Below are 21,056 nucleotides of genomic sequence, written 5' to 3'. Positions count from 1 at the left end.
ATCCAGATTTAGCTAATTATATTCTGCTTCCTGAAACCTCGTCTGAAATACTGATGAAAAAAAGTAATAAATGTACACTTTTAATTGACATTTTATAAATAATATAAGCTTTCCAGCACAGTCCTTGACGACATATTAAGCTCTCCAAGCTGTTGAATGGGCTGTGAATGTACAGAACCTGTTGAATTATACTCCTGCAGAGAAACTGGCATATTACAGTGCTCAAGGGGCTCATTCCCACTATCACCATTGAGCGCTGTGTCTATTCAACAATCAGTAACAGTTGTACGTTTCAAAGAGTACTTTTATAAATTGGAATCGCACAAATTCAAACTGGTTTCAAGGAGCAAAAATGTATATTCCATCTTGGCGGAATTTTTATTTGATTGATTCTAAGAGAATGTAGGCAAAATAAAATGCTAAATTAAGGAGAAGAAAAGCAGGAAACTTTAAATTGAAAGGTGGTTCTGTCTTCTCTTTTTTGAGCTGTTTAGCTGTGCAGAGGCAGTGAATGACAGCTACCCAGCTTGAAGCCTACAGAAAACACTGCCTCCCTCTTTCAGTCGCTATGGTGTGGCTTTTTCACACGTTCCTTCCCCAGCAGTGTTTGTCCCCAAACAGAGGAATGGAGCACAATAGCATTCCAGCTGCAGCATCCCCGCCACCAAAACAACCATGTAATGGGAATGCTAATTAGATGCTACTACCCAGAGTGGCTGAAAGTGTTAACAGTTTTCTAAACTTCATTTTATAAGTAATAAAGAAGGGGTGGGGGTGGTGGTGGGGGGGGGGGGGTGGAGGATTGCATGCATTTAAGTCTCAATTGCTGACTTAAACGGAGTGCATTTGACTAGTCAACAATTTAACTGCGCCTGACTCACGGTGAAATCAAAGTAACTGGTTTTTAATATCAAGTTGCATTTAGAATCCCACACCACCAACTTCAAAACAGATTCTTCGCATATCTGTAGACTAAACTACCAATAAAAACATTTTTAAATGGTCTAGTTTGATTATTCGGTTTTAGAATATCGCTGTTCATACTATTTCACCCTAACCCAAACAGCAACTGTTAACTCTTTATTCTACTTTACTTACTATTTTCTTTTAAAAACAGTTTTGCTAACTATATTATTTAAAGTGTGTTAGCTCACTGATTGAATCACAGAATGATGCTTTTAAAATGCATCTTTTTAAAGACTTGTACTTCTGCTTAAAAAAAACTCTGTGGCTATGAAGGAAAGGGGGAGGGTGGTCTGTCATTTTTCGAGAATGAAATATTTGCATTCACAGCATTCCCGAGTGTGTGAATTGCTGTAACATTTCACAGTGTGTCGCAGAAAGATTAGGCACATGACATCTTACACTGAAAGACAGATACAATTAGCATCATTATTGTTGGCTCAGAGATCACAGTGAAAGTATTCTGGCCTCCACTGGGTACTGGAACACATGTAATACATGTCACATTTATTTAATGACATAAGTGCCAATCACTGTCTATAACTATAACAAACACAACTGAAAAGTAGTCTCTTTAAAAGTGTTGTATCTCACCTGCTTACTGTAATTCCGTGCAGGCATCAGCTTTTGGTTTATGGCACATAGGACTCCCTGGATATATGTCTTAGCTCCTGACGGGATGAACCCTTCCCCCTTGGAGACCCAGACAGGTCCACGCAGAGGTGTGATGGAATTCTGCAGGCACTTGTCGAGCAATGGAACTGTAGAAAAACAGCATTAAAAAAAACGAGGACCTTACATCCATTCTGACCCACAGCTGCAGACACCAGCCTAAACTGTAATTCAGGGAACTTACACTGCTTTCAGAACTAGGCCTAACTCTCAGCATCTATTATTTATATGTGACCTGAAGAAGCTCTGACAAGAGCAACTCCTAGATGACTAGTGGTCACCATCAAGTGTATATATATATATATATATATATAATATATACACTGAGCCCCCAACTGTAGTAGGAATCATGAAGCTTCCCAAGTACACCTGAATAGGTTTGAAGTGTGCCTAACTAACTGCACACAGTGTCATGGTGTGCACTGATTGCCTTATCTTCTCATTTATCACAGATGAGTTGAAGCAAGCCTTGCTGAAACATAACTTACATTGTTCTGAAACTTGCATTAGCCCTGTTGTTTTTTTTAAAGTGATTTCCAGCCCAGGGGAGCAGATGTGTATAATAATTACAATTGTCATAGATGATATCTAGCAAAATGCCTGACATATCCCAATGACCTTTATGGAGCTGCAACTGAACTGCAAGCATACTGAATTATACTATATTTTCCATCCAGGAATCACCCTCTACAGCTTTTGCCGTTCACAGTCAATGTTTTTGTGATTATTTAAGCACTTACGAAGAAGTTGCATTTAAACATTTAAAAAAATGGGGATAATGAACTTTCAAATTACCAATATTATAACATTTATATTTGTGGCACACAATTCTGTTTTAAATTATTTAATTAAAAAACTATTTTGTTTACAACTAACAATAGACATAAAAGGATCTTATAAGCCCACTTTAATTCTCATTACTTTTCTATACAAAGTACAATCATTTGTGAATCTGTCAGCAATATTTAAAAATTTTTTAAAACAGCTCTACGCTTTCGAATCTCTTTTCAGGTGTTTTGGGATTGACTTGTAACAGCCCTGGTTTACCAACAATAAGCTTTCAAGTAGCTGTCTAAACACTGATATATGTCATCCTGATCACTCTTTCTCAGACAAAATTAAGCCAACAGCTGCTGTGACTTTTTGTTTATCTGTTCGCCGTCACATTTATTGTCCCTCGGGTGCTGACGAGAAATGGTTAAGCAGTCATTTTTCTTAAATATTGATGCCTATCTGAATTTGGATTTTTTTTTTATATTAACCACTGAATGGAATGACAAGTGCACGATTGCTGTACTTAAAGCAATCTTTCACAGCTGCTTTGCTTTTTAGTGATCCCATTAAATTGACAGGCCCAGCCTGCAGGGTTTACAGCATTGCAGTTGTGGAACACGATGTTGATTTTTATTTGCGTTGCTCAGTGCACCTAATGGAACATGGCTTTATCCCCGAGAAAATGAAAAAAAAACCTTACTTAGGGTAATATATTTGTACAACCATAAAGAAAATTCAATCGCCTCTTGCTTCAGCCTCTGTTCAGCACCTGGGTTCTTTAGCTTTGTGCGTCTGAGGGGGTTTGCAGTCTGCCAATAAATAGGCAGTCGGCACGCAATCAAGTCATTCTTCACTACTTTAAAGAACGTAGCGTGAGCCGTGCATTTTTTTTTTCTTCTTAAATTGTTGAAGCGCTTATGCATTAAATATGCTGGCAGATCTTCTGCTTGAGCAAGTGGAGCAAAATGTGTAAATTGTTCATGCCTTGCTGCTTCAGTTCAAGGATTGTCATTGATCATTTGTAACTATATCCACTCCTTGTTCCATGAAATCAAGTTTGGAGTAATGGGTTCATCAGATGTAGGGTTAAATTGAGAGTGAAGAGGCTGTGTGTCTGTAAAAGAGAGTTGCCATGTTCCAGGCCTGCCTCAAAACAGCATGGGATCTAAGGGCGATATTCAAAACCGCTACACTCATCATACGCTTGCTGCTTCTGAATGGGGCCCAGTCATAGGGAGTGCTTGGGCTTTTACAATATTCTTTATCTCTCTTACTTATTCTACCACCCAGCTTCCTCATCTCTCAACTACCGTTGGGGTGTAGCATAACAATTTAGAGTCTTAACTGACTTAAATTATAAGGTCATCGTACACAGAGAAGTGTATCAAAACGTAATAAGAAAATGCAGGTTAATCTGCTCCTGAACCTGACTACTGTGCAGATGGAGCTAATAATACGTTGGTGTTGTATGCTTCAATAGCGCTCTGAATGCTGGGCTTTCCTACAACCTCAACGCCTACCTGTCCTAACAATTTGAAAACAGGTTTTTTTTCAAAACAGAGAAAATTAATTAAAATAATAGGGTATTGCATATTCTGAACATGATTAATGGTAAGGGAAGGCAATTGTATGTAGTTCCACTTTGGACAGAGTAAAAAGATTGGATGCTGGTTAGGAAATGAGGAACACCTTTTGTATAGACTTTCTCCAGAGGTTTGATTATGTTATGGGGAAATATATTGTTAGAATGTGATCTATTTGGAGGCATGAGCATTTTTGTTGCATTTGGTTTCATTATTGCTGGAGCAAATTTTTTTCAGCAACGACTTAACACACGTTTAAATATTGAGCACGAGGAACACTGTAGGCCCTTAGGGTAAAAATTAGTCTGGGATCTTCTTTAGACCCAGACTCAGCACTGCGTAACACGTACCCAAAGAAAGAGGCCCAAGGATCGATAGAAATTGTTCCTCGGGCCTCATCTGAATGATTGCAGCTAGCTGCTAGCGCTGGTCTCATGCTCACAGGCCCCTTGCCCGACAGGAGACGTCAATTTTGGGCCGCCTGCCTCATCGGTAGCGGCCCTCGGGTAGGTCTCGGGAGGAGTGCTGGAGCAAGCAACGGGGGGGTGGGGGCGATTGTGACTCCTGCTTTTTAAAAGAAAACTTACCTTTGGTTGGCGGCCGTGGGGGCCACTGAAGAATCCTGAGCGGTGTAGGCCCGATGCCTGCCCCATTCATTGGTGACCAATTTGTTAAAGAGGTTCTTTAACAGGCCTTCGGCACCTAATTTACATATTCAATGGTCCTCACGAATTTAGCAGTGGGACCAACGACTGCACAGATTGGGCGCAGGCCATCCTACTGCTAAATTTGTATGCTTTGTGCCCAATTTACGCCCAGATAACGAGCACACGCATACCAATTACAACCTATTAGCATCATTCGCTTGGTCTCTAGTAGGGAGCAGTTCCATTGCCACAAACAAAACAAGCCAATTAAGCCAAAATTTCCATTTACCTCTGATGTAAAGTTTAGTTTGCATTAGCGTAAACAAAATAGGACCATATTACAGCATAAAAGGAGGCCCTTCTGCCAATTGTGTCTATGTTGGGTCTTTGCTGATTCAAAGCTAATTCCACTGCCCTGCTCTCTGCTTAGAGCCCTGTATATTCCTTTGCTCCAAATATTTATCCAATTTTCCCTTAAACCCTTAAAAGATGCCTCAACCTTGGCAAAATCATTCCATGCTCCTGCAACCTTCTGTGTAAAGAATTATCTCCTAACCTCTCTCCTCACACTCTTAGTGATTATTTTAAACTGATAATTGCACACCACTAACTCAACTAGAGGAAATAGTCTTTCCCTATTAACTCTATCAAAACCCTTCATAATTTTTAAAGCCTTTATTAAATCTCCTCTTAACCTTTTTTGCTAAAGTGGAAATAGTCCCAGTATGTCAAGTCTTTCCTCATGACAGTAATTTCCCATTCCTGGCATCATCCTGGTGAACCTACGCTATACTCTATGGCTTCAATGTGGCCTAACCCAATGGTTTGTATAAGTTCATCATTACTTCTTATACTCTATGCCCCAATTTATAAAACCCAAAATTCTATTGGCCTTTTTTATGATTTGATCTACTTACACTCGCACTTTCCATTGGGTATATATTCCTTGTTTTTTCCCCCCACAATGTATTAATAGAGCCCACTTTGTTTCACATAAATAGATCTTTGGAAAACCACAACAATTAACATAAGCATCAGATTTTATCATAACATAATGAGCAGAGAGATTACTGTTGGCGATATTTGGGAATGAACACTGAACACATTCCTATGACATTCCCGTGTCTGCTATTGTAATACAGGCCCTAGCCTATTTATTGTAAATGGTTTAATGCCTCTGTTAAAATAGAAGCCAAAGGAATGTCATTGAAATGCATTAAGCATTCATTCGCTGATATTGCCTGCAGTAATTTCTGGGTTCCAGTCTTGTAGACAAACCTACGTCCAGTTTGTTTTTTTAAACTGTTTTAACAACTGCGCCAGACTAGGATGTTTTAGGTTTCATTTAACTGTTGAAATTTTCGACAACTTTACCTTTTGAAGGTTCCATTTAAGTATCGGTTTATTTTATTATTTGATCATCATTTTTTCAATCAATGTAAATAAACCTTTGTTGCTTAATTTCAATACGACAGAAAAATTTGCACAACTGACTCACTGGGCGGTGCATGAGTTCCGATAAATGTGACTAATTTCCATGAGAAAGATGAGCAAAAGTGTATGGTATTTTTTGATAGAAGAGAGATGGGAAATTAAACAGACCGTATTTAGGGATTTACATATATTATTGCAAACAACGCAGCTTCTAGATTAGTTTATGTTTTAAAAGTGACATTTTAGTCAGGAATTCATATGTAAATTTTGGTTCTCAACATTCAAAATATATACAATGTGTAATTTTTAAATGTTAGGTTTACTTTCAAAGATTTACTAAGAGATCAATGAAATCCTTTTGGCCATTCTAAACTAATAAGGGGCAATATCACTCGGTTCTGCTGCCAGCGTGGAGTCTTACTCGATGTAGGCGCAGGTTTGACATGAGGTTATGTCACTACGGCCCTCATTCACCAACCCACATTCACCACTAGCAGTGCTTCGCACTGACAGTGGAGCCTCCCACAATTGCCCCAATACTATCCACATTAAGTATAATCATTCAACCCAAGGGTTCTCAAACAGGGCTCTTTCGGGATGTCTATGAGGATAGTCCAAGATTTAGCAACTTTCCTGGTACAACGAAGCAGGTACTTTTCAGTATAAGGACATACCTGTTCTGAGGTCCCGAATTCGATCACCCTGCCAGTCATACAGGAATTTTGCTGGGGATGTTAATTTGATCTTTACAGTGCACTGATCTAGAAACTGCAAATGGAAATAAAAAGAAATGCAAAGAAAATTAATCAAATATTAAAAAGAAAGGCTTGCATTTATATAGCACCTTTCACGACCACCGGACGTCCCAAAGTGCTTTACAACCAATGAAGTTTTTTTTAAGTGTAGTCACTGTTGTACTGTAGGAAACGCAGCAGCCAATTTGCGCACAGCAAGCTCCCACAAACAGCAATGTGATAATGACCAGGTAAGACCAGTTTAGTGATGTTGATTGAGGGATAAACATCGGCCAAGACACCAGGGATAACTCCCCTGCTCTTCTTCGAAATAGTGCCATGGGATCTTTTATGTCCACCTGAAAGAGCAGACGTGGACTTGGTTTAACGGCTCATCCGAAAGACGACACCTCCGACGGTGCAGTACTCCTTCAGATTTTTGTGATCAAGTCTCTGGAGTGGTACTATAAACCCACAACCTTCTGACTCCAAGGCGACAGTGCTACCCACTGAGCCACAGCTGACACAGCAAAAACAACATTAAGAGGGTGTCCTTCAAATTAGATTGTACAAATATTGGTGTACAACTGCTTAGTGTGTGCAACTGAAATTCTTTTGTTTACTAGGTTAACAGAGGCTTTAACTCATTTATCATAAACACCTCTGTTAAAACAGCAAAAGGATTTTATACAAATACACCAAAGCATTCACATGCTACCCAGTGCACAGTATCACCAAGGCCAATGCCCACTATCTTACTTTGTATTATGCATAAAAAAATGTTTTAAAAAACTAATCAGGGTAGTTATTCTAAATAACGGGGTTGCAGCCCCTCCGTTAAAAGCCTTGCCTCAGCTCGTCCACTGCTGAAACCCTCATCTGTACCTTTGTTACCTCTAGACTTGACTATTCCAATGTACTTCTGGCCGGCCTCCCGTATTCCACTCTCCGTAAACTTGAAGTCATCCAAAACTCTGCTGCCCGTGTCCTAACTCGCACCAAGTCCCGTTCACCCATCACCCCTGTTCTCATTGACCTACATTGGCTCACGCTTAAACAACGCTTCAATTTTAAAATTCTCATCCTTATTTTCAAATCCCTCCATGGCCTCGCCCCTCCCTATCTCTGTAATCTCCTCCAGCCCCACAACCCCCCGAGGTATCTGCTCTCCTCTAATTCGGCCCTCTTGAACATCCCTGATTATAATCACTCAACCATTGGTGGCCGTGCCTTCTGTTGCCGACTGGAATTCCCTGCCTAAACCTCTCCACCTCTTTGACCAAGCTTTTGGTCACCTGCCCTAATTTATCCTTATGTTGCTCGGTTTGAAATTTTTTGTCTTACAATACTGCTGTGAAGCGCCTTGGGACGTTTTACTACGTTAAAGGTGCTATATAAATGCAAGTTGTTGTTTTCAAATCCCTGCAAGGTCTCACCCCTCCCTATCTCTGTAACCTCCTCCAGCACTACAACCCTCCGAGATCTCTGCGCTCCTCCAATTCTGGTCTCTTGTGCATCCCCGATTTTAATCGCTCCATCTCTGGCGGCCGTGCCTTCAGCCCTCAGCTCTGGAATTCCCTCTCTAAGCCTCTGTGTCTGTCTAGCTCTCTTTCCTCCTTTAAGACGCTCCTTAAAACCTACCTCTTTGACTAAACTCTGCCTTAATGTCACCTTATGTGGCTAGGTGTCAAATTTTGTTTGATAATACTCCTGTGAAGCGCCTTGGGACGTTTTACCACGTTAAAGGCACTATATAAATGCAAGTTGTTCTTGTTGTTGCAATGGTCTGTGGCTCTTTTAAAGTCAGTTGCTGTGGAAAGAGGCATCTACAAGAGACATCTTAAACAAAGAGCAAAACAATATCTAACTTTCTGCCTATGATTAACAGTCAGGAGTCTGTTGGTCCCTGAAGTATGCCCACGGCAAAGGCATGCTATCAACTTCAGAGTTTAGTTTGACACCTCCACAGCTTTGAACCTAGAATGTTAAACATCTTTTACATTCATTTTAGTGTCCTTGCATCTAACACACTCCTCAATGCTGCGACTGAAAACTGCCCCTAAGGTACAAGCAGTGTTAAATCTGAAAATTGATTGAGAAACGCAGGATGAGTAGTGAGAAAGATGAAACGTCTCGAAGCTTTCCTGCCAGTGCTTCGCTTTCATTTTCTTGCTGAAATCAACCAACTAAACTGAGCTGAATATTGCAAAAAAATTCAACGATTATTTGCATTCAACAGAGTTGTGAGGGACAAACAATGAAGTGCTGAGTGCACATTTTGAGTACAAATTTTATGTTTTTTTTGGGAGGAAATATACTGCACACAAACCTATTTATGTTAACCTATTTAAAGATTCTCACACAGTTTATTTCTGAATTGCATTACCTTCTACTGTTACCTTGCTTGCATCAGTGAATGTTTCTGAATCCCGTCTATTAATCTTTTCCCTGTCCCTCATGTCCTGTAAATTGGCCCATGAGTTTTCCTCAAATCTGCCTGTGTATTTAGACATTCTACTGAATTTATTACAGATTTCCCTTTCTCTGCATTGGATTGTAAAAGCTTTATAAAACTGCTCAGCTTATTTCTGAATCTTTTCCTTGTGTACTTTATCACTGCTGTGTTCTATTTATAATGATTTTGGTGATTCTAAAATTCCAAGTGCAATTTTGTTTTAAAAATCCAAACATATTACATGATTAATGTGAGCTATTGATACCTTTTCTGCTGGGGGATTATGTATATTCTGTTAGATTTCAGTTCATTTACCTGTGTCATTATCATATATTAGAAAATCTTAATCAGAAACACCTACATTAATTCATCACCTTGTTAATACCAAAGGAAGTAAAAAATCTAGCATTGATCTGTTCCCACATTTAGTCAATAATGTTGCTATTTAATGTCTAATGCATAATAAGACACGGACATTTATATTTTATAAAGTAAGAATAAAGATGCAAGGGAAGTAATGATAGTGGCTGTGAAAACCATTAGAATATTAATACAAATTGCAATTACAAAGAAAATTTTCAAAACTGCCATTTGCATGGGAAATCCTGTCAAAGAATAATCTGCAGAGTTCAATGTTACCATCTCAGGCACTCACACAAAAAGTTAATTTTTCCAACAATTATATGCATCAGAATTATCTGTAAATCTCCTTCTCATTCAGTTAAAAAATTTACATGTTAAAATAATTATCAGTCGTGTCTAATGTGGCAAATCATAGCTGCTTTTATTTTTTTTAAATTTCTAATTTAGAAAAATCATAGTTTTCTTTTCAATTGAATAAATTACGCTGTTAAAAAATAATTGCTGTTAATTTTCTCAGTCGCCAGAACTTTCAGCCACACCTCTGGATGGAAACTGGCACTCCGGAGGAAAGCAGAAAGAAGATGGTTACCAAGAAGCACAGATGACTTATCTTTACCTGTTGTTTTTCCTCCAGTGATGTGATGATCTCATACCCATCCTGCCCCACACCATTCCTAAAAACCAGGATTCTGACAGAGCCGTTTTCAGTGAGCTTCTTCAGACGCTTTGAGAGAATGGGCTTTGTCTTGCCACGTTTCTTGTCAATAGGAAGCACTACCCCTTTCATTGTCCAACTCACCCTCTTGGTCAATAACAGATGGTCTGTAAAAAACGCTGAAGTTAACATTTGGCTCCATCTAATCAAGTGTCCCATCCGCCTTATCATTTTAACACATATTGGCCTTACTCCACTTTGGTGCACATACCTTTAAAATCCCTACCACTTCCCACTAAGCATGACATAAGCTGTAGCAAGCTGGCCATGCTGATAGTGGGCATAAATCATTGTTCCTGAAGGGAACAGATGTTCAGGGTATGAAAGAGTAATATCACAATTTAGTCATAATTAAAATTCACCTTAGCATGCCTCCCTGACTAATCAGTAGATCAGTCAGTAATGGATCTACAATATTACTTTTATTGCGTCTTTATTTTGCCTGAGATCAGAGACATTTTGCCTCCATACATTAATGAGATATATAAAAGCTTAATTAATGTATTTTAATCTCATTTGAAATCCCTTAAACCTGCATTCATTCGTATAACAAGCTAAATTGAGCTCATAGTGGATAAAGATCACCCAAATCAGTAAAAGTAAAAGTGTCAAAACCTCCTTAATGATCTTTTATACAATCAGTTTTCTCACTTATTAAGGGTGGTGTCCAATAACTGTAAGATAACAATGAACTAAAGCTGCATTATTCTGTGCAAACTGCAATGACGTTGTGTGCCCCAAAGGCAGAACCCCACTCTGGGGCTTAATTTCTAAACTCAGTTCAGTGTAATGTAATAAACCATACGGGTTACTTTTGCGAAACGAGGTTTCCTGCATGATACCTCACTGGTTAGAAGCACAGGTCATAAATAGGCCACTTGACATTATAATCCCCAGCAGGACCAGAGCAGTACTGGATAGGAACGCAGGTCATAGATAGGTCATGTAACACTATACTCCCCACTAGGACCAGAGCAGCACTGGACAAGATAATCAAATAAGATCTACTAGATATAGTGTCAGCTGTGGCTCAGTGGGTAGCACTCTCGCCTCTGGGTCAGAAGGTTGTGAGTTCAAAGTCCCTCTCCAAAGACTTGAGCACAAAAATCTAGGCTGACACTCCAGTGCTGAGGGAGCACTGCCTCTTTCGGATGAGATATTAAACCAAGGCCCTGTCTGCTCTCTCAGATGGACATAAAAGATCCCTTGGCACTATTTTGAAGAAGAGCAGGGGAGTTATACCCAGTGTCCTGGCCAATATTTATCCCTCAATCAACATCACTAAAAAACAGATTATCTGGTCATTATCACATTGCTGTTTGTGGGAGCTTGCTGTGTGCAAATTGGCTGCCGCGTTTTCTACATTACAACAGTGACTTCAAAAGTACTTAATTGGCTGTAAAGCACTTTGGGACGTCCGGTGGTTGTGAAAGGCGTTATATAACTGCAAGTCTTTCTTTCTTTTCCTCACTGGGAGCAGAGACACATAAAACTTACCCAATATTCATCATCTGATTAATAAGGCTGATTTTCACCCATGTGCTGCAGTGCTGAGATTGTATCACTAACTGTGACATGAGTTAGGGAAGATCCCAGGTTTAATCCCCCAGTCTGCATGCAGTTAGCTAATCTTGGCAGGGGCAAGAGTTACAATTGATCATAGCAACCCTCAGTTAGGAAGGGTTAAATCGCCCAGGCTTCCTGCAGTTCACTCTTTCGCGCCTCCTGTTGGATGTGCATGTATGACTTTGAGGATAGGATAATTTTATATTATAGTATTGGAGCAGAGAAGGCTAAGAAGAGATTTGATAGAGGTGTTTATAATCATGAAGGGTTTAGATAGAGTAAATAAAGATAAACGGTTCCAGTGGCTGAAGGGTCGATAACCAGAGGGCACAGATTTAAGGTGATTGGCAAAAGAACCAAAGGCGACAGGAGGAAATCTTTTTTACGCAACGAGTGGTTAGGATTTGGAATGCACTGCCTGATGGGGCGGTGGATACAGATTCAATAGGAGCCTTCAAAAGGGAATTGGATAAATACTTGAAGGAGAAAAAATTGCAGGAATATAGAGAAAGAACGAGGGAGCGGGACTGACTGGATTGCTCTTCGAAAGAGCCGGCACAGACTCGATGGGATGAATGGCCTCCTTCTGTGCTGTACTATTCTATGATTCTGCATTAATCATGACCCAGGTGAAATAGCCTGCCCACACTCACTGCTTATTATTCATGTATATATGCCTTGAAGCAAGGTACTATAAGGTGTGCAGGGCTCACAGAACCAAACCTCAATTTCACCCCCATGATGTCCGGTTTTCAGATCTTATCGTCAAAATTTGACTGAGTCCTTATGCCTGTTGGGTGGTTAAGTTCTTGCCGCATTATTTACATCTACATTTGTCGGGTACAGCTTTTTACTGCTATATGATCTAATAGTTGTCAAACTAGTAAAGCCGGGGTTAACTGGTCCACATTAAAGCTGGGTAGGGCACAAAGTTCTGCCACACCCTAGGTCATCGAACAAAAATAAAATTTAAATGCATAAGACATGAATCTGGGATGGATACTTGTTGGTGTGAATCACCATCTGAGTCACTTCCAAGTAATAGGATATTGACACGAAAATCAGGAATTATCATAATTATGACTGTGTAGTAAAATTGAAAAATTACATATGTCAGTAGAAATTTTTTTTTTTTTAATCAAATTTTTTATTGGGGATCACGATACATTTTCCTTGTATTCTACAAATACATTATTCGGCATTAGTGCTATATTCGCTCAGTAAAATTTTGCATTTTAAAATGGGGTCACATTTTTTTTCTGCTGTGCCACTGCTAAATAGCAATGGTGCTGTTCCATTTAGCAGTATTTTAAGCCTTTGTCCTCTATCTCTGCTGACTTAACAAATGATCAAACTCCTGTCATGGATGGGGCAGGGATTTCAAACATGATTTGTTCCTTTTCTCAGGTTCAGCAATCAGAGGAAATGGTGGACACGGTCCATCAAGTCTCTCACTACGTATTAGACCAATACGCACGAGACCATTGGTGTCATTCTGGCATCAACAGCATGGAAGTACAAGGGAAACACAGTCAAACAAAGCTGCTAATGGCCATTTGTTGCCATAAGCCTCCACTGTAAGCAACTTAATAAAATTGATTCTTTATGGCATGGCATAACACAAACTTTGTTTGATAGTGTGGGGCACAAATTAAACCAAGAACAAAAAAATCCTCACATTTACACAGCAGCTCTTCAGAATGCTCCACAACACTTTGCAACCATCCGATTACTTTGTAGTCACTGTTGTTATGTAGGCAAATGTGGCAATAAATTTGCACGCAGAAAATAGGATAAATGATTAAATGCCTCTTTTGTTGCTGATGGAGAAATGTGAGGCCATTGACCAGTAGGACTCTCTGGAGATGACCTTGTGCCCGTTTTCCAGGTGGACTGAGGTCCGATTTAGGAGGCCAACCTCCCATGCCCGAACAGCATCGGAACCACGTCCTGCACCATATTGGTTCAGGCGCTGCGTCCCTGGCAGCTACCTCAAACAGGAGTTGGCCCCTTGAATATGCTAATAAGGGGCATAACACCCATTTTAGGACCCACACCAGAAATTGGTTTACCCTTAAAGTAGCAGGAGTCGGAGGCCCCCCCACCCTACCCCCTCCTGATTATCCCTTTTCCACACTAACCTCAGACACTGCCAGACTATTTCGCTCTCTCCCATGACCGGCAAGCTGCCTCTGGGACCCCGACTGGTGCCCGCAGTTTGCTGATACTATCCTAATGAGGCCGGTGGACCAATTTTCCATGGTAGTGCCGCCAGCCACATTTGGTGCGTGCAGCTTTGCTCTGCACCAGGCCCCTGTGTTTCTACAAATAGTGCTTTGGGAGCTTTAACATCCACATGTGCAAGCAGGTAGGGCCTCGATTTAACATCTCATTCAATGACGGTGCAGTACTCCCTCAGTACTAGATTGAAGTCTAGATTGCACGCTCAAATCTGTAGTGGGGCTTGGACCCACCTCTTGGAGGTGAGAGTGCTACCCACTGATTCAAACTGACACTTAGGGGGTAATCTTAACACCCCAAAATGGGTGGGTTTGGATCAGGTGGGAAGTAAAAAAAATTTTCATTTCAAACCCTAACTCAACCTGCTCACTTCCAGTTTTAATGGAAGTGGGGCAGGGTGGAAGACCAACCAGCTCATTTAAATATTTTAATGAGGCTGCGTGCCTAAGATTTTTTTTCCATGTTCCAGCTTTAACACTGGCCAGCCTCTGGAAATCCGGCAGCTAAAGAGAGGCAAGGACTGCTGCGTGGAACAGGTAAGTGCCTTTCTAGCACTGCTTGTGGGGCACAAGGAACAGGAGTGCTTCCACCCAGCTCAACAAGCTACCTTGTTAACCTCCCCAGCGATCAGACTCCGCCCCCCCAGGCCCCGCGATCGGATCTCCTCCCCGCCCCACTCCATGTCCTCCAGGGTACCCCAGCGATCTCCTCCACGGGCCGCCCGTGAACTTCTCCCGACCCATCCGATCCCTCTGGCCCCCCCATTGATGTCCTCCCCGATCTCTCTGGACCCCCTATCGATGTTCCCCACTATTGATGACCCCCATCCCCCGATCTCTCTGCACCCCCTCCATCGATGACCCCCCCATCTCTTCTTTGCTCCTCTATGCTCCCTGGCTGCAGCCTGGTGTCACAGACCTACCTGCCCGACAGCCAGCCAGCCTCTCAATCTGGCTGGCCGCAGCCGGGAAACGGATTCCATAAATGGTAATCAGGTACTAGGGTTAAATGCGGCAGGACCTGTGAGAAACCCGTTCTTCCCGGTTTCCCGACCGCTAAACTGCTCCCCACCACCCCGCCCTCCCCCCACCACTCCCTCCCCACCTCCCCATAAATATCAGGGCCTTACTTATCCAACATTTGAATATGTTAAATACAGTAAGTAAAGAGTTAAATATTGACCAGTTAGAACCACAGTTTCAAAATATATTAAGTCAACTTTACAAACCTATTAGAATATAAGTCTGAGAATGGCCTCATATTTGCAAACTGTGACCATTGCCCAATTTTAATCCTTGCAGTCAGTCACAATATGATCATTCCTCTTGGATATAAGTTCAGTTTGACGTAACTTTTTTTCTGCCCATCCCAACCCATTACACAGAACAGGATTTCACTGTATATGTAAATCTCCTGTTTTGGCAGGCATGCTGCATGGAAATTAGCAAACATTCTGGAGAACATTTGTGATATTACTGATAAGTTCAGGTTCATTAAACTGATGGATTTCTGCACGTTCTGAAATACTGAAAATGACAGGACATACAGGTTCCTGGATGCCTAAAGGTAGATGTGTTAACTTGTTACCTGAAATCGTATCTGGTGTCTAGTATTACCAAATTAGACAGCAATTAAGCTGATTTGAATCCATCATTTTTATGACACAAACACCTACAGCAAACGCACATTCTATTATACACAGCTCACACATTTTCTGTCAATCAGGACTTGTCACGTCAGATCATCACAGCATGAATTGAATGTTTGAGAAGTTTTTCTCACTAGTACCGATATATCCTTTAACTACCTTCCAGCTTAAAGGATCTTATTAATGACAAGGTATTGCAGCATTAATGGCAGTTGTCGAGGACAAAGTACAGATCAATTGTATTTATAATTAATAAACAATATGTAATCTGAATTTATTTTCTCCTCAGCAGCTGCATTGACACTGCACTCCCTCATCATTTAAAATCTGCGATCTGAATGTACTTGCAGAGCACATATACAAAAAAAACTCCTGAAGAGATATTTTGAATTAGAAATTTCACTGGGACACTAAACGCATTTTCAAACAAACACCAATCACCATGACGACTGGACGATCAATTGGTTTGATGGCCTACATGTGGGATATTACAAACAAACACTTAGGCCGAGATTTTCCGGGGGTCAGCAGGCGCGATCGGTGGCGGGTTGGGTGGGAAAGTGGTTTTTCTCCCCAGCGGGTCGGGACCCCGCTGTGAATCTGCTGCCATGCGCCTTTACCTTTTCTCCCCAGCGGGTCTGTGAATGCTGAGCAGACCCAACACAGAGCTGCGGGGGAGCCAATTTAAATGATTAGTGGCTTCTTTACAGCCACTTAACAATGGTTTTAATTTGACCTTTTGAATTTGACAGCTCATCCACGGGTTTCACGCCGTTGCTAGACCATGTCTGTGAAGCTGAGGTGGGAGGTCAGTGGCTATTGAATCAGCTGATGAGTTGACAGTTTCAAATATCAAATAAAAGCTCCCACCTTACTAAGATATCTTCCCTCAGTCACAAGCTCTTCCTCACTGTATTTCCACAACAGATTCACCTTGCTGCAAGTCTTTATACAAGTCTCCATCCAGTCTGACCTCATTACCTTCTCTCACAGATCGCTTCTGTCATCTCTACTTCACCTGCCATCTATTCCATCAACATGGGTGCCCTTTATACTTTCTCACCTTGGTCCTCAGAATCCCACCACGATCAGCCCCAACAACAGCAGCACTAGGCACACCAGCAGCACCAACAACAACACCAGCCTTCTCCACAATCAACTGATGCTGCACAGGACACAGGACATCAGACCACATTGCTGCCCGGGAGGTCAGGGATGGCCTCAGCATGGCCAAATTTACTTCACTTGATGCTGTACACCCATATGGCTGCCACATGATGCACCAGGTTGGCACCACCCCACACCAACACCATAAAGCATCCCTACAATGCCTAAGCCATTCCTTTCACACTCATCACCATTGCGGGGGTACCGTTATGTCTCACCATTCACTGCAACTCACTAAGCCACTTCGAAAGGTGCACACAAATCTGTCCAAGAACACAAAGTGTTGAAAATAAAGGTTTCAATGTTTGACACCACATTAACAGAAACTTTACATGGACATTATATAAAACATCCAAGTGCCTACTCTTGTGTGTTGATAGTTGGTACGCTTGCACCACGATGAGGGTGAGTGTGAGGGGTGGCTAGTGAGATGGGGATGTGGTAAAATAGATAGAGAGAGAGGGATGGATGGAGGTCTACGGTAAGTTGGTGGAAGGATGTGCAGGAGTAGGGTAGGGAAGGCAGAGTAATGGGGTTGTGATAAGAGGCACAGCAGGAGGAGGTTGAGTGTGGCTTTGTACTAACGTTTCGTGATCTACTGAGATCATTGAAACGTTTGCGGCATTGCACCCAGGTCCTCCTGACCACATCCCTGCTTGTGCCCTCCTCTACAATGTGCAACCAGGCTGTGTTGATCTCTTGGGGAGGTCTCTTCCGCCCATGGGAATGGAAGAGGACCTCCCTGTGTGCTGTGACTCCCTCCATTAGCATATGGAGGGAGTCATGGGAGAGCCTGGGTGCAGCCCTCTGTGCAGTGATTGTCAGTGTTTGCAGCACCTCAATGTTGTAGAACACTGACGGCACAAATGTCAAAATAAATTTGGGCATGGTCCCTTTAAGGAAACCGGCTAATGACCTGTCATCAAATCATCGCTTCCTCTAATTGGCCGGGAAACGCGCTGGGTGGGCTTGACAAGCCCTATCAAAGTAAATTCATTTCAGACAGTGGGCTGGAGACAGCAGCGGAGTCGGGACCCGCCACCGATGTCGCCCGCCACGGACCTGCCAAGGTGAGCAAAATCGTGGCCTTAATGGCGCGTATATGAAATTACTCTGTCCATTATTTTAGGAGAGGCACTAATACATTTAAACAAACAGGTTAACACTTCCATTAAAACAACAGACAGAGGCATGTCATACGAACACTTGTCTCTTAAGCGCTTGTCTCCTAGTCACTGCTGGACTATGGCGCTTGTGCATATTTAGTTCACAATGACACTGTAAGCAAATAAGTACCTCACATAAAAAAAGAACAAGCTTGCATTTATATTGCACCTTTCAGGATGTCACAGCCAATTAACTTTATTTTGACGTCCAGTCACAGTTGTTTTGTTGGCAAACACAGCAACTGATTTGTGCCCAGCAAAGTCCCACAAACAGCAATCAAGATAAGTGACGAATTCATTTGTTTGGTGCTGCTGTTTGAGGGATGAATGTTGGTCAGGATTCCAGGAGAGCTCTTTGAAAAGTGACAACTTTTATGTCCAACTGAACAGGCAGATGGAGCCCTTTATTTATATCTCAGCCAATCAACAATGCAACACTCCCTCAGTGTTGCAATGACGGGTCAGTCAAGATTATGTGCTTGAGCGCTGGAGAAGGGGTTTGAACCCACAAACTTCTGACTCAAATATAAGAGTACTACGAATTTAACCAAGTGAACAGCTTGTCCCCAAGTGGGTAATTTGGATGGGCTGGGAAATTCAATGTACAGTGAAAGATCTCACCTGTTTTTCCTTCAATAAATTTTGCCCAGGTTGATTGCAGTTAGAACTTCCCATAGGTGGCACTTACAGCTTGAAGTTTGCACCAACTGGGTTTTCAAGTTGCATGAGCTGCCTATGTTAGATACATCTCTATTTCATGTAGCCTTCAGTTGTACCTTTTGAATGCAAGAGAAACATTTCTTCCTATTTGTTTACCTGCACCATGCTTCTCTTTTTAAAACTGTCAGGTAACCAGTTATTAAGTGGGACAGGTCACTACATACCGACAGGTAACCAACACCATTCTGTTCTGTCTGAACTCCAGTTGCACTTGAGTTAAGTGGCCTTTGTAAACAGAAAACTGTTGTTATACAGTCAAATCTCTTTGTTGCAAAACTCATGGGCAACAATGCTTCTCATCAGGCATTCATCTTATCAAAGTTTTGAGTCCCTTGAATAATTATATTGGGGCTGGTGTCGTAGCCATAGCAATTCCCTGCTTAAACGGGAAGTTTGAACAACTTAAACGGGAAGTTTGAGCGCCTTTAACGTAGTAAAACATGCCAAGGCGCTTCACAGGAGTTTTATAAGACAAGAAAATTTGACACCGAGACACACAAGGAGAAATTTGGGCAGGTGACCAAAAGCTTGGTCAAAAAGGTAGGTTTTAAGGAGTGTCTTAAAGGAGGAAAGAGAGGTAGAGAGGTGGAGAGGTTTAGGCAGAGAATTTGAGAGCTTAGTGTCTAGTCAACAGAAGTCACAGCCACCAATGGTTGAGCGATTATAACCAGGGATGCTCAAGAGGGCAGAATTAGAGGAGCACAGATATTTCGGGGGGCTGTGAGGCTGGAGGAGATGGGGTGGGGGGGGGGGGTGGCGAGGCCATGGATGGATTTGAAAACAAGGATGAGAATTTTGAAATTGAGGCATTGCTTAACCGGGAGCCAATATAGGTCAGCGAGAACAGGGGTGATGGGTGAAAGGGACTTGATGCGAGTTAGGACACGAGCAGCTGAGTTTTGGATGACCTCAAGTTTATGTAAGGTAGAATGTGGGAGACCAACCAGGAGTGTGCTAGAATAGTCAAGTCTAGAAGTAACAAATGCACGCATGAGGGTTTCAGCAGCAGATGAGCTGAGGCAAGGGCAGAGATGGGCAATGTTACAGAGGTGGAAATAGGCGGTCTTAGTTATGCTGTGGATATGTGGTCAGAAGCTCATTTTAGGGTCAAACATGACAGCAAGATTGCGAACAGTGTGGTTCAGCCTCAGACAGATGTTAGGGAGAGGGATGGAGTCAGTGGCTAGGGAACGGAGTTTGTGGCGGGGAACGAAAACAATGGCTTCGGTCTTCCCAATATTTAATTGGAGAAAATTTCTGCTCATCCAGAACTGGATGTCGGACAAGGAGTCTGACAATTTAGAGACCGTGGGGGGTTCGAGAGAAGTGGTGGTGAGGCAGCACGGTGGCATAGTGGTTAGCACTGTTGCCTCACAGCACCAGGGACCCGGGTTCAAATCCGGCCTCGGGTGACTGTCTGTGTGGAGTTTGCACATTCTCCCCGTGTTTGCGTGGGTTTCCTCCGGGTGCTCCGGTTTCCTCCCACAGTCCAAAGATGTGCGGGTTTAGGTTGATTGGCTATGATAAATTGACCCTTAGTGTTAGGGGGATTAAATACGTGGGGTTACGGGGATAGGGTGGGATATGTGTTGGTGTCGGGGTTACGGGGATAGGGTGGGATATGTGTCGGTGCAGGCTCGATGGGCCGAAATGGCCTCTATCTGCACTGTGGGGTTTCTGTGATTTCTGTGAACTGAGTGTCATCAGTGTACATGTGGAAACTGACATTGTGTTTTCGGATGATGTCGCCAAGGGGCAGCATGTAGATGAGAAATAGGAGGGGGCCAAGGATAGATCCTTGGGGAACACCAGAGGTAACGATGCAGGAGCAGGAAGAGAAGCCATTTTTTTGTTATTCGTTCATGGGATGTGGGCGTCGCTAGCAAGGCCAGCATTTATTGCTCATCCCTAGTTGCCTTTGAGAAGGTGGTGGTGAGCCGCCTTCTTGAATCGCTGCAGTCCGTGTGGTGAAGGTACTCCCACAGTGCTGTTAGGGAGGGAGTTCTAGAATTTTAACCCAGCGACGATGAAGGAACGGTGATATACTTCCAAGTCAGGATGATGTGTGACTTGGAGGGAAATTTATAGATGGTGGTGTTCCCATGTGCCTGCTGCCCTTGTCCTTCTAGGTAGTAGAAGTCGCGGGTTTGGGAGATGCTCCGAAGAAGCCTTGGCGAGTTGCTGCTGTGCATTTTGTAGATGGTATAC

General features: G+C 42.2%; 1 protein-coding gene across 1 annotated transcript in view; it reads right to left on the bottom strand.

Moving 5' to 3' along the window:
- LOC147107159 (doublecortin domain-containing protein 1-like) overlaps window positions 1-21,056 on the bottom strand; it is a 731,408-nt gene that overhangs the window by 624,389 nt on the left and 85,963 nt on the right. Inside the window, exons 5-7 of the mRNA XM_086008298.1 lie at window positions 10,242-10,447; window positions 6,748-6,841; window positions 1,558-1,724 (exon numbers count right to left, since the gene is read on the bottom strand). Coding sequence (XP_085864424.1) covers window positions 1,558-1,724; window positions 6,748-6,841; window positions 10,242-10,447 — 467 coding nt within the window. The remainder of the gene's footprint in view (window positions 1-1,557; window positions 1,725-6,747; window positions 6,842-10,241; window positions 10,448-21,056) is intronic.

Source organism: Somniosus microcephalus, chromosome 15 (assembly GCF_052327205.1).
Source record: "Somniosus microcephalus isolate GS21.2 chromosome 15, FLI_Smic_1.0, whole genome shotgun sequence".
NCBI classification, from domain to species: domain Eukaryota; kingdom Metazoa; phylum Chordata; class Chondrichthyes; order Squaliformes; family Somniosidae; genus Somniosus; species Somniosus microcephalus.
The sequence above is the reverse complement of the archived record's forward strand: the minus strand, read 5'-3'. Positions and strand labels throughout refer to the sequence as shown.